This window comes from Corvus hawaiiensis, chromosome 19 (assembly GCF_020740725.1).
Source record: "Corvus hawaiiensis isolate bCorHaw1 chromosome 19, bCorHaw1.pri.cur, whole genome shotgun sequence".
Classification (NCBI taxonomy): Eukaryota; Metazoa; Chordata; class Aves; order Passeriformes; family Corvidae; genus Corvus; species Corvus hawaiiensis.
In genome coordinates this window covers 11971734-11984955 of record NC_063231.1, presented here as the reverse complement: position 1 = coordinate 11984955, position 13222 = coordinate 11971734, and the positions used below count along the sequence as shown (strand labels likewise).

Below are 13222 nucleotides of genomic sequence, written 5' to 3'. Positions count from 1 at the left end.
ACAGCCCCTGCACAGGGCCGAGCAGCGCTTTGGGGGATCAAAACCCATCCCTGGGGATCTGCAGGGCTGCCCAAACAATGGATACGGGCTTTTCATCACGGGACCTGCGCCCACCAGAGCTCTGGAGCTGCTGACCCAGCCCCACCCGACCCCAAGCACTGGGCCCAGCAATATCTGGAGCTGCTCACCCAGCCCCACCTGACCCCAAGCACTGGGCCCAGCAATATCTTATGACCCAAAATCCCCCACCCAGCGTTGCCAAAGCCCATCCTGAGCAAGCCCCGGAGCTGCCGATGCCTCAGGGGCTGCAGCTGCCCCCAACAGCCCCCACTGACCTCTTTGGTCTTGCTCAGGATCTTCTCCACCAGGATGAGGTAGTTACCGGCGTCCCGGCTCACCAGCTCCTGCAGGCTCCAGCAGTTCAGGCACAGCCCGGCTGTGGGGACAGAGCCGCGGTCACTCACAGAGCAGTGGTCACTCACAGAGCCGCGGGCACTCACAGAGCAGCGGGCACTCACAGAGCCGCGGGCACTCACAGAGCCGCGGGCACTCACAGAGCAGTGGTCACTCACAGAGCTGCGGTCACTCACAGAGCAGCGGGCACTCACAGAGCAGCGGGCACTCACAGAGCAGCGGGCACTCACAGAGCTGCGGGCACTCACAGAGCTGCGGTCACTCACAGAGCCGCGGGCACTCACAGAGCCGCGGGCACTCACAGAGCCGCGGGCACTCAAAGAGCTGCGGGCACTCACAGAGCAGTGGGCACTCACAGAGCCGCGGGCACTCACAGAGCCGCGGGCACTCACAGAGCCGCGGTCACTCACAGAGCAGTGGGCACTCACAGAGCAGCGGGCACTCACAGAGCCGCGGGCACTCACAGAGCAGTGGGCACTCACAGAGCAGTGGGCACTCACAGAGCTGCGGGCACTCACAGAGCAGCGGGCACTCACAGAGCCGCGGGCACTCACAGAGCAGTGGTCACTCACAGAGCAGCGGGCACTCACAGAGCAGTGGTCACTCACAGAGCCGCGGGCACTCACAGAGCAGTGGGCACTCACAGAGCAGTGGGCACTCACAGAGCCGCGGGCACTCACAGAGCAGTGGGCACTCACAGAGCAGTGGGCACTCACAGAGCAGCGGGCACTCACAGAGCCGCGGGCACTCAAAGAGCTGCGGGCACTCACAGAGCAGTGGGCACTCACAGAGCAGTGGGCACTCACAGAGCCGCGGGCACTCACAGAGCTGCGGTCACTCACAGAGCAGTGGGCACTCACAGAGCCGCGGTCACTCACAGAGCAGTGGGCACTCACAGAGCCGCGGGCACTCACAGAGCCGCGGGCACTCACAGAGCAGTGGGCACTCACAGAGCTGCAGTCACTCACAGAGCAGCGGGCACTCACAGAGCCGCGGGCACTCACAGAGCAGTGGTCACTCACAGAGCAGTGGTCACTCACAGAGCAGTGGGCACTCACAGAGCCGCGGGCACTCACAGAGCAGTGGGCACTCACAGAGCAGTGGGCACTCACAGAGCCGCGGGCACTCACAGAGCTGCGGTCACTCACAGAGCCGCGGGCACTCACAGAGCAGTGGGCACTCACAGAGCAGTGGGCACTCACAGAGCCGCGGGCACTCACAGAGCTGCAGTCACTCACAGAGCAGTGGGCACTCACAGAGCAGTGGGCACTCACAGAGCCGCGGGCACTCACAGAGCTGCGGTCACTCACAGAGCCGCGGGCACTCACAGAGCCGCGGGCACTCACAGAGCAGTTGTCACTCACAGAGCAGTGGTCACTCACAGAGCAGTGGGCACTCACAGAGCAGTGGGCACTCACAGAGCCGCGGGCACTCACAGAGCAGTGGGCACTCACAGAGCAGTGGGCACTCACAGAGCCGCGGGCACTCACAGAGCAGTGGGCACTCACAGAGCTGCGGTCACTCACAGAGCAGCGGGCACTCACAGAGCAGTGGGCACTCACAGAGCAGTGGGCACTCACAGAGCAGCGGGCACTCACAGAGCCGCGGGCACTCACAGAGCCGCGGGCACTCACAGAGCAGTGGGCACTCACAGAGCTGCGGTCACTCACAGAGCAGCGGGCACTCACAGAGCCGCGGGCACTCACAGAGCAGTGGGCACTCACAGAGCCGCGGGCACTCACAGAGCTGCGGTCACTCACAGAGCCGCGGGCACTCACAGAGCAGTGGGCACTCACAGAGCCGCGGGCACTCACAGAGCTGCGGTCACTCACAGAGCAGTGGGCACTCACAGAGCAGTGGGCACTCACAGAGCCGCGGGCACTCACAGAGCTGCGGTCACTCACAGAGCCGCGGGCACTCACAGAGCTGCGGTCACTCACAGAGCAGTGGGCACTCACAGAGCTGCGGTCACTCACAGAGCAGTGGGCACTCACAGAGCAGTGGGCACTCACAGAGCTGCGGTCACTCACAGAGCAGCGGGCACTCACAGAGCCGCGGGCACTCACAGAGCTGCGGTCACTCACAGAGCAGTGGGCACTCACAGAGCAGTGGGCACTCACAGAGCTGCGGTCACTCACAGAGCAGCGGGCACTCACAGAGCCGCGGGCACTCACTTCCCGCTCAGGAAGGTCAGAGGGGGTTGAACACCGGGAAGGGGTCACGGGGAGGTGGTGACTGCAGGTATCAGATCAGGGAGGAAGGACAAGCCCCACACCCTCCCTGGAGCCGGGTCTAACCCCGAACACCGCGGTTTATCCCAGTGGCACCACAGGGCACCTGAGCACCTTCCCCTTCTCAGCCCAACACACCCGGCTGGAGGCCTCTGCCCAGGTGCCAGGTGAGTGTCCAAGATGCCCGATGTCCAAGAGCCAGGTGTGGGCAGAGGCCAAAGGGGGGCACCTGGCCAGGGTGAGACCCCCCCCTTCCTCCTGCCCCAGCACAGAACCCACCCATGTGACCCCTACCCTAACCCCAGCTCAAATCCCAGATGTTATCCCAGCTCCAAACTCACTCAAATCCTGCCAAATCCAGCTCCCTGCCAGGCAGGAACCCACCCCCCTCTGGCTGCATCACACCCAGCTCCTCACAGTGGGAGATGCCCCAAGGCAGCAGCACCAGCATCGCTGCCAGGCCTGCCCAGCGCTCAGTCCATCTCTCAGCACCCTCACATTCTCATTAAATCTATCAAAACCCCACCAAACCATTACCCTGAGAGAGGGGCACTGCCATGCCAAGGGTCGGAGAGTGCCCCTGCCCCAAAGAGCTGCCTCTGGCTGCAGGGTCCCGGCCGGTGACAACAACCGAGGTGCTTCCGAGGCCGTGGCTCTCCTTGGCACTCGGGGCCAGCTCGCAGCTGGTGCTGGAGGAAACGCTCCGATGTGTGAAAGCTGCCAGGAGCCTCCTTCAGCCCAGCGCCGCATCCCAGGGGAGAGGCAGAGCTCGCGGCATCCGCAGCCCGAGGAGGGAGCAGCAGCTCCTCTCCCCTTCCACCTCCTCCTCCTCCTCCCCAGGGACCCGGGCACCGCCACAGCCCCTGGGGAAAATTACGGGGAAATTGCAAGCAAACAGCCCCACAAATATCCGGGAAAGGTCCACACTGGCAGCTCCCGGTCCTGCTCTGCCACGGATCATTTCAGCAGCAGAGGAGGCAGTGCAGACACCCAGGGCACAGCTCAGGAGGCACCGGGGCTCTGCCAGTCTCAGCCCGAAGGCAAAGCCAAGAGAAACAGAGCATTCCTCTCTGCAGAAATGAGGGGCTAAAGATCAGAGAGGAAAAATATAAATCCAGCTGGGTTTCACTCACCCTAAAAGCAGCACAGGACACAAACACCAGTGCAGGGGTGTTCGTTGGCAGGGGACATTCATCACAAACCCACAGGGCTCTCTGCCTCTCCCTCAAAGGTTCTTTCAGCTGCAGAGGCTACAGATCCATCAAACACCCAGAAATGCCACATAAACACCTTTACACCCCATCCAGGTGCTAAGGAAGGTGAATTTAAACTGCTGGAGAGATCTGCCGTGGCCCGGGGGGAAAGGCCAATGGCAAGACAAGCAAAACCGAGGCAGAGGTTGCAAAGCCACACTGGTCCCCCAGCAGGGACAAGCATTTGCTCAGTGGGACACTTGCCGTGGCTTTCTGCCAGGCTTGCAGCTGAATCAGCAGGGAAAGCCCCCTGCTGCCACACGACTTTTTACTTTCAATGAATCAACATTTTCCAGCGGAGAAAGATCCTCCTGGAGAGGTTCCAAGTGGCTCCGATGCACTCGCTGGTAATTACAGATGCAATTCTTAATTTGACTCTGCTCTGCTGCCATCCACCAAGATCCTGGGGTATTTGTCAGAGAGGAGCAGCCACGACCATGCAGGAATTCTGTGGAGCTCCAGTTTTCCTGTGAGCCACTTCCACATGACAGCGCGATGGCACAAAGCCACGGGAGGACTCCAGCAGACTGATCAAATTAATCGATATTGCCCCAGAGTGTGGCATCCTCCAGGGAAAGCCCCAGCTCCTGGGAGGTACTCAGGGAAGAAGTGGCCCAGCAGGAGCTGGTCAGAGCTGCTGGGAGCTTTGCTGACCCCATCAAGAAGCTGCTGGACCCACACGGTCCTTGAAAATCCCATCCTGCTCCAGCTGGGAGGAGGATTTATCTTCAAGCCCCTTCCAGTGGCTCCAGGGGCTCTGGGAGAGCTGGAGAGGGACTTGGGACAGGGAATGGAGTGACAGGACAAGGGGGAAGCTGAAGGAAGGTAGATTTAGATGAGATATTGAGAAAAAAATCCTCCCTGTGAGGGTGGGCAGGCCCTGGCACAGGGTGCCCAGAGCAGCTGTGGCTGCCCCTGGATCCCTGGCAGTGTCCAAGGCCAGGCTGGACATTGGGGCTTGGAGCAGCCTGGGACAGTGGGAGGTGTCCCTGCCACGGCAGGGGTGGGAATGGATGGGCTTTGAGGTCCCCTCCAACCCAAAACATTCCAGGATTCTCTCACCTCTGAGAGCCTGGCTGTGGGCAGCGGGATCCCCGGGAGCTGTGAGGAGCAGAGAGGAGAGCAGTCCATGGCTCTGCAGGGGCCAAGATCACCATTAGAGATGCACCTTGTACAGAACTTCCCTTTCTAGTTCCTAAATCCAAGGAATTTGCCCCAAGAGGCCCAGGAGACTCCCAGCAGGGCGGTGGAAGCCCCACACTGAGGAGCTGCTGCCCTCAGTGCTCATCCATCGGGCTGTGCTCCACCAAAGCAGCCACCCAGCGCCAGTTATTTTTCCTTAAGATAGAGAACGAGTCAGGTTTATCTGCCAGCAGCACAGGCAGCCCAGGGAACACCCTGTCCCCAGCTGGGGGACATGTGGGGCTGGGGCAAAGGCAGGACTACGCTGAGCTTATCCCAGCACCCCATAGAGAACGACTCGACTGAACCCAGCATGACAGTGACCCACAGAAACCCCTCCTTCGGGAGGGCAAAGCCCCAGCAAAGCCTCTGCCGAGCCAAAGGAAAACCCCCCTTTGGGAGCAGAACACAGCAAAGCCCTGAGCAGGCAGCGGGTGCCGGGCACAGGGAGCCTGGGCTCGGCTTCGATCGTTATCAGCACCAAAGATGCCAAGACCGGGCACAGCAGCCCCGTGGGCGGCCTCGGAAGGATGAGGCTTTGCCATTTCTTTTCTGAGAAGTGCCCCAAGATGCCTTCTTCCTCCTCCTCCTCCCACACCAGCTCCTTCCTGGCCTCAGGGGGTGGCATTTCCCCTCAGAGCGGGCAGCTGTCAAGTCGGAAATCCAGCAGCGCTGGAGCAGAAACGGCACCTCCTGAGCTGCCCTCGCCCACGGCGCTGAGCCGCGCACGGGCTCCTGGTGCCGTCAGAGTGACACAGCCCGGGGTGGGTGGAAAGCAGAAGGCTCCGCTTCCACCTCCCCCAGACCTGCTGCCACCACTTCCTCACAGAGGGAGGTGGTTCCTCCCAGGGACTGCCCAGAGGAAGGGCCAGCTCGGGGCAGTTGGCACAGAGGGGCCGGGGGTGCCCAAGGACAGGGACAGCCCAAGCCTGGCAGCCACAGCATCCCTTGGGAAGCACAGCAATCCATGAGACAGGGAAGGTGGGTAGGGATGTCCAGCACAGGGCACCTCCCGGCACTTCCACCCAGCCTGGGCAGAGATTTCAGCAGGAAAACCCAGCACAAGCCTGGAGAAAGCAGCAGAAAGGGTAAAATCTGCCAGATTTAGTAACCAGGAACCTTGTGCATGTTGTGCACCCAGAGCTGCAGGACCCTGAGCTCAGCTGGTCAGAGCCAAAACCATCCAGGCTGTGCTTCAATCCCTGTGGGAGCCATTCACTGAGGAGCTGGACTGGCTGGTCCTGGTGGGTCCCTTCCAACTCGGAATATGCTGGGATTCCGGGAAGAGTTTCAGACATTGCTCAGTGACTAAGCCAGAAGGGCCCCACACCAGATCCTGCTCCTTCCCTGGGAGGGTGTTTAGAGGACTGCCAGGACCTTGAGCTTCTCTTCACCAGAGCTGAGCAGAGTCAACCCCTGGGCCCCAGGTGGGACTGGCCATGGGCCGCTGCTCCTCCAGATCACCTGTGACCTTCACCACCCTCCCTCACCAGCATCCTCCATCCTCTCTGATCCCTGTGGGAGAGACACAGCGTCTCCTTCCACCCCTGGGACATTCCAGGCACTGGGTGCCCTCCACTCCACCCCTGGGACATTCCAGGCGCTGGGTGCCCTCCAGCCTCTCCAGCAGCTCCCATCCACCAGGATCCTCAGGCCCCTCTCCCACCTCTGACTCCACAGCATGGCATCCCCAGCACCACCAGAGCCAAGCCCAGGGCTCTCCTTCACCAAAAACTCCTCTTTTTGTTTTTCTGCTCCCCAGCAAGAAATAAAACATTTTTCTTGCTTTTCACACTCTAATTTGCCCACGGTCTCTCTCCTGCAGCTCAAAGCAAGGCCAGCCCTGAGGAGGTTCCTTCGCTTTTATTTGGTTCCTCCAATAAATTCTGCAGAAAGGTTTTCTATTTACCCCCCAGAGCTGGCCAGGGCCTCATCCAGGGTGTAATTCCGGGATGGCCAAACCCTCACAGCTCCTCCTTGCTGACTTCATAGCCCTCAGCTCCTCATCCCTTACGCAGGGGGGAGCAACACGTCAGAAATGATTACTCACCTTCTCTGGAGCAACCTCGTGTGAAGTCAGCACAGACAAATAAAGCTTTAAATAATTTAAGAATGAACAAAATTCAGCAAGGTCTCAGCCTAAAAAGCTGTGAGTGGTGTGTGTTATCTTGGTGCATGGAAAGGGTAAAAGAGGAGGGGAAAGCAAAGAAACTGGGAAATAGAAGTGAAAAACGAGGAAGGTGAAGGTTCCAGCCCAGCCAAGAGCACGATGAAAGGATTCACTGACTTGTGAGGATCAGCCCTGCCACAAACAACAGCCTGGGCCTGACACAGGACAGCAATAATGAAACTGTCACTTGTGGCTTGGGGGGGATGCAGCAACATCTCTGCTCTGGTTTTGAAAGGCAGGAGGGGGCAGCTCTGGGCTGTGGGCACTGTGCTCTGCTCTCCCTGCATCCCTCGTGTCACCACAGCCACCAAACACTCCCCACTCTGGCAGCACGGGGCACGATGGGGAGAGCAGCTCCTCAGAGCCAGCAGGGGAAAGGAGGGACAGCCCCTGGGGAGGGCACTGGGGGGGTCCCTGGGGGTCCCCAGCAGCAGCACCTGGGCTGGGGCACAGCAAAGCCACCAACACCCACCCAGGGCACGCTGGACATTCCTGGCGGCAGCACAAACCCTTTGGATGAAAGGGAGACTTTTGAGGTGCAAAACGCCCGAAATTCTCCCAGGAACGCCAGGTCCCTCTGCCAAAGCCCACGAGAGCCACAGGAAGGGGCCTGGGAGCCAGAGGGAATCACTGGGGATGGGATGGGACTCACTGGGACTCAGCACAGCTGCCCCCAGCAGAGCCCCCAGCCCCGACCCCTGCCCTGCACACCCCAATCTTTGCTAATGAGCCAGAAAAATGATGAAGTCGTTGTTTAAAGGCTTCCCCATCCCAAAGAGCAGCGCTGAGGGGCTGGGATTAGAGCTGTGAGTGACACGGGAACTGATTGCTGGTAATTGCAGGAGAGGTGAGCTCTGGGCACACAGTGACCTGCTTGGCCACAGGGGCTCCTCTGGCCACGCGCTGTCACCGTGCCAAGCACGAGGCCGCGCTTCCAGGAACCAGGAATGTGGGTCACACTTCAGGGCCCGCTTCCCAGAGCGGGCAAGAAGAAAAGGACACAGGAACCTTGGGCAGAACTGCCCGAACCAAGCCCTGAGGTGATGCTACAGCGTGGAGGTGGCATCGCTCCGGTGCGTGAGGGCATGGCAAAGGGACTCCTCTGGGATTTGGCAGCAGGTGGGACCCTGTCTGCCACTCTTTGTTGACTTGTAGGGAAAAAGAAAAGCAGGAAGGTTTGAAAGAACTGACAGACAAAAAAGGGATCAGAGTCTGACAGCCCCCAATTCCTTCATCCACAAGAGGGTTTGGCAGGGATTCAGTCACAGCTCACAGACACAGCTATGAGGCAGAAAGGTCAAAACGACATTCAAAAATTATTTCTGCTCGTTGCTGCTCTGCCCTCACCACGTCAGCCCCAATCCCTTCACAGCCCCCTGACCAAGGCTCAGCTCTTTATGGCCAGCACAGTATCTGAGCCAGGGTTAAACTGATAACAACATCTCTGTGCCGTGTGTGACAATGCAGCACAGAGCACACCCCTGGCCTGGGGGCCCGAGCATCGAGGCAGGGCTGGCTGATTGCACAAAGGAGCCTCTCCTCTGTTGAACAAAGCCTTCTCCGCTCCCAGCTCACTCAGGGACAGCTGGCAGCACACTCACGACTGCCCTGCTGAGTCCTTACACGGGTCAGACCTGACATGACCTGTTTGGGGTCTTGGGACATCTTCCTATTCCAGCAAAATGTCCGGGAAGACCGACCAGGTTGGAGGCTACCTGTGACTCTGTAAAGCCTCCAGCAGCACCAGCAGTTCCCTCTTACCCAGAGAGAGTCCTGGGTGGGACACCCTACCAGGGGCCCTGGTGGATCACAGAGAGAGAAGTCCGTGGTTAACAGGTCACCTACCAGCCCATCTGCTGGACACAGCGTCCCTGCTAAGCCCGTGGAGACACCTTTCCAGTGCGTGGTAGATCCTGTCCTCCGTGCACGTGGTGTGCTGCATTTTAATTCATCTCCTGAATCAAAGAGGAAAGAAGGAGGAGAGTCAATAAAGGATTGCCCTTGATGGCTCCAATGTCCACTGGTGATGGTCACAAACCCACCCCAAGTGGCCAGGGAAGGCTCCAGAACTGTCCCCTTGCTGCCACACAGCCGACACAAAGGAAAGGTCCACGTGCCCCTGTGGCAATGGTGGGAAACACCGAGGGGACGTGAGCCCAGCGAGGACATTGTGAAATTGTGATTGCAGCTCTGTCACATCCCACCTCTCCTACAGGGCCCAGGGTGCAACCTGAACCTTGGCTGGCAGAGCCCGGGCAGGGGAGGAAGGGTTTATCCCACCCAACCCGTATCCATCTGCCTGGGACAGCAGGAACATTAGAGCTGCTTCCCAGGGTCACTGCTCCGCTGTTCCTGATCTGAGCAATCAGAGGTGACCAGGTGGACATTCCCTCCTCCCCTGCAGTCCTGGGGCAGCTGTCCCCCTGTCCCAAAGCACAGGCGTGGGTCCATCCCACAGACTCTTTGCCTCTCATTTAGAAGCAACACAAATGCACAAAAACGATCCAGGAAGAAGCAATAAAAGCTGCCAATGGTACAAAACCACCTGCGAGGCAGCCTTTGCTTTCACCCTGCACAGCACCTCTGCCACACACCCACATAATTCCCAAAGCCACCCCAGAATGCTCAGTTCTCTGCTCACTTGGCCAACATTTGGCGCCAGCACCCAGCAGTGGCTGTGCCCATCACAGCCCCACCCACCCACAGCAGGAGCCGCTGTGACTCCGGCAGAGGCTCCACAGCCCTCCCTGCCATGGCACTCAGCACAGCCACCTCCACCCACCCTGCATTGCCAGCAACTCCCCCAGAAGGGCTCAGGAGTGCTGTGCCTGGCTGCTGGAGCTCCCTGAGAACACAGGGAGCCACCTCCAGCCCTGCCCCTGCACTGGATCCACCAGCAGCTCCCCGGAGGTGACAGCAAACACGCCCTGAGCACCACTGACCTGCTCGGTGCACGCGCTCCCCTTCACCCCAGAGAGGCTCATGGGCTCCTCCTCTCGTGGGCCCCTGCCAAAGCCTGGAATTGGGCTCTGCACCAGGACTTTCATCTGAGGAACGCGAGGAACGTTCTGGAGCCGCGCGAAGGAGCGGGGAAATCGCAGCCCAGCACCTCAGTCGTGCTTGTGGCAGGAGAAAGGGGTGAGCAAGAGCCCAGAGTGACTCACAGGCACCTTTGCAACACTCAGCTCAAAAAACAGCTCGGTTTCGGCACAGCTTGGTCCTCAGAGGGGAACGGGCTCCTCACCCCACACCAAGCCCACCATCCCTTCCCCCGTGTCTCAGCACACAACAGGCAGGGAGTTTAAAATAAAATACACCCAAGATATCACCATAACTTTCAGACCACAAAACGTGCTCTTTGGGTGGTTTTTTCCTGCTGTGCCATGGACCACACGTGAACCTAAACCTCCTCTCCCAGGGCAGTGCTTATGGAAGCATTTTCCGTGGGAAAGGCCTCTCTTTGTCCACCACAGCCGAGCAGAAACCCTGCAACCTTTCCTGCTGCGTCTTCCCCCAGCTGTCCCCTGTCCTTGCCACCCACGCTGAGCACGATGACAGGGCAGGGGACAGTTCTGGAGAACATAATCTGACCTTCAGGAGCCCTTGTTAAGCATCTCGAGAACACCAAGGAAAACAAGTGCTGAGGTCAAGGGTTTGGAAAATGCTGTGTTTTTTATGAGGGTGCTGAGCACCTTCACGTGACATCGCCCCAGTGGTGGCACAGCTCTCTCCACAGAGCAGGGACAACAGCTGGTTTTAAGAGCCCCATGTCCTGAGAGAAACCCAAAGCCTCAAGGTTTTGTCCCATTTTCAACAGATGCCCAACAATTCCCAATGTCAGGGCTCGGGGCAAGGTTGAACCCATCCCCTCTGAAGTTGTGAGTGCCCAAAAGGGCAATTTACAATAATTAATTTATAATCATTTTCCAAAAAAGCACTGATTAAAGTGAGCGAGAAAAGGCCCAGCACACCAAAGCTCAGCTTGGGAAGTATCCTAAGATCATTTGTGCAACTGTCCTTGCACGGGTGCCAGATCCCTGGGGAATTTCCATCCAAGATTGCTTAGTTAAACCTCATTCATCTCTGTGGGTCACAGTCACAAAGGTGATCAGACGAATTAAATATTTCTGTTAATTAACACCAAACTGGTAAACATTTACCCCTTGGTGGGAAGTGGGAACTTGCTGATCACTGGTTTTACATTTTCCCTTGTTGTGCTTGAGGCAAAAAGTTTGTGTAAAAAAAAAAAAAAGTTTTTAAATAGTATGAAAAAAAGTTACCAACAAAAACACGTCTTTTCCTGCTGAGCTGGGAAGGCACCGGAGGTCACGGGAAGCCCTTGGGGTACCACAGCTCCCTGACGGGGACTTTCCACTCCGCTGGGACCCACTGGGGTTCCCCCAGCTGCCCTCAGTGCCCTGGAACCCTTCCCTCCCAGGGCTTTTCTCCTGCTCAGGATCTGCTCCACGCCCAGGAGCAGAAGGTCCCTCAGCAGCCAAGGTGACATCAGCAGCTCTGACACGCCTGGGACAGGGCTCAGAGCTGCCTTTCCAGCAAGGAAAAACCCTGTGCTTGTATTGAGGTGCACCTGAGTCCCATCCTCAACACTCAAAGGACTTCTCGGAGCTCCTTCTGCAGTGCTGGAGCCCAGGACAGCCCCCGGGAGGTTGGAACAGAGGGAAGGGCTCCAAGATCAAGTCCAAAGTGGGTGTTCCGAAATCAAGGGGTGAAGAGGCTCAGACCCCCCTCCCAGGACACCTCCCACCCCCCCTGGAGCAAATCCCTGGAGCCTGGGGGGCTCCACCACGATGCCCTGGGGAGGCACCACCCCAGGCAGCAAACGCTCCAAAATCCACTCCTCCAGGTGAGCAAACCCAGGCAGACCTGAAACAAGCTGAGATTTCTCCTCCCAGGACAGCAAATCCCAGCAACATCTCCCTGAGATGCCGGGGGCAGGAAAGGACCTGGCAAAGACCTTTCCAGGGGGGATCCTGCAGCGGGGAAGCAGCCACCGCTCCACCGGCGCTGGGGGAAGCCCCCAGGTACCCTCGGGGATGGGACAACGCCCTTTCCTGCCCTGATTGTTCTGAGGCTGAGCATTCTGGGCAGGAAACAGCAGAGGAAAAACAAGGCCCTTGGCCCTCAGGAGCAGCTCTGAACGCACTGCCCAGGTTTGGGGACAGCGGCAGCGGGTGGAGGGACAGAGATGCCTCAACTGGGTTGGTGCCAGGACGCGGCTCAGCACCTGGATCGATGCTGCTGGAGGGCTTTGGGCACTGGGGGGATCAGAACGAGAGGCCTGATGAGGCTGAAGGAAACAGGAGCTTGGGCTGATGCTGCGCCAGAAGGAAAATCCCTAAATTTGGTTTAAAGCAAAAGGATCCTACCCAGAGCTCTTTTCAAGGCGAGATCCTCACACGAGCTCCCCAGCAGGGTCATCACCTCCTTCGAGCTCCACCTCAGCTTCCTGCCTCCTCCAGTTCATCCTCCAAAGGGGCAGCAGAGGAGCTTTGGGAGATGCGTCCTCGCTGCAGAGGAAGAGCTGGATTCGGAGCTGTGCCAGGCAGTGGAGCAGCACACGCCTGGTACCTGCTCCTCCAGTGAAACCACGTTTTTCTTAGACTACAGAGGAAAATCTTGGGTTTCAACTCTTTGCTTGCAAGATTTTACTGCCTCCCCTGCACCTCCACCTCATACAGGAACCAAAGATAGAAACCCGGAGCGAGGGAGGGAGCAGCTGGAGGAAGACTTTGTAGAACACGGGGCAGTGCGGGGAGAAAGCTGCGATTTTCAAGAAAATCTTCAGCCTCGGGGTGTTTATCAGCCGAGTGAGAGCTCTGCACAGAGCGGGAGATGAGGGCGATAAGGTGCTCGCTCAAACCACACCAAGGCAGGGTATCAGATGATCCAGGAGCAGCTGGTTTGACAAACATCCTCCCGGGGTGCCTGCAGAGGAGGCTGTGCCATGCCAA

General features: G+C 58.7%; 1 protein-coding gene across 9 annotated transcripts in view; it reads right to left on the bottom strand.

The window, feature by feature from the left end:
• The window catches only part of PIK3R5 (phosphoinositide-3-kinase regulatory subunit 5), a 50156-nt gene that overhangs the window by 17560 nt on the left and 19374 nt on the right, over window positions 1-13222 (bottom strand). For 7 of the 9 annotated variants that reach the window (XM_048323904.1, XM_048323913.1, XM_048323910.1 and 4 more), the window contains exons 2-3: window positions 9096-9205; window positions 336-436 (exon numbers count right to left, since the gene is read on the bottom strand). In XM_048323904.1, the coding sequence (XP_048179861.1) occupies window positions 336-436; window positions 9096-9192 (198 nt within the window). In that variant the 5' untranslated portion in view covers window positions 9193-9205. Of the gene's footprint in view, window positions 1-335; window positions 437-9095; window positions 9206-10192; window positions 11746-12637; window positions 12779-13222 lie in introns of those variants that run through there. The other 2 variants (XM_048323905.1, XM_048323908.1) reach the window with 2 other exon arrangements.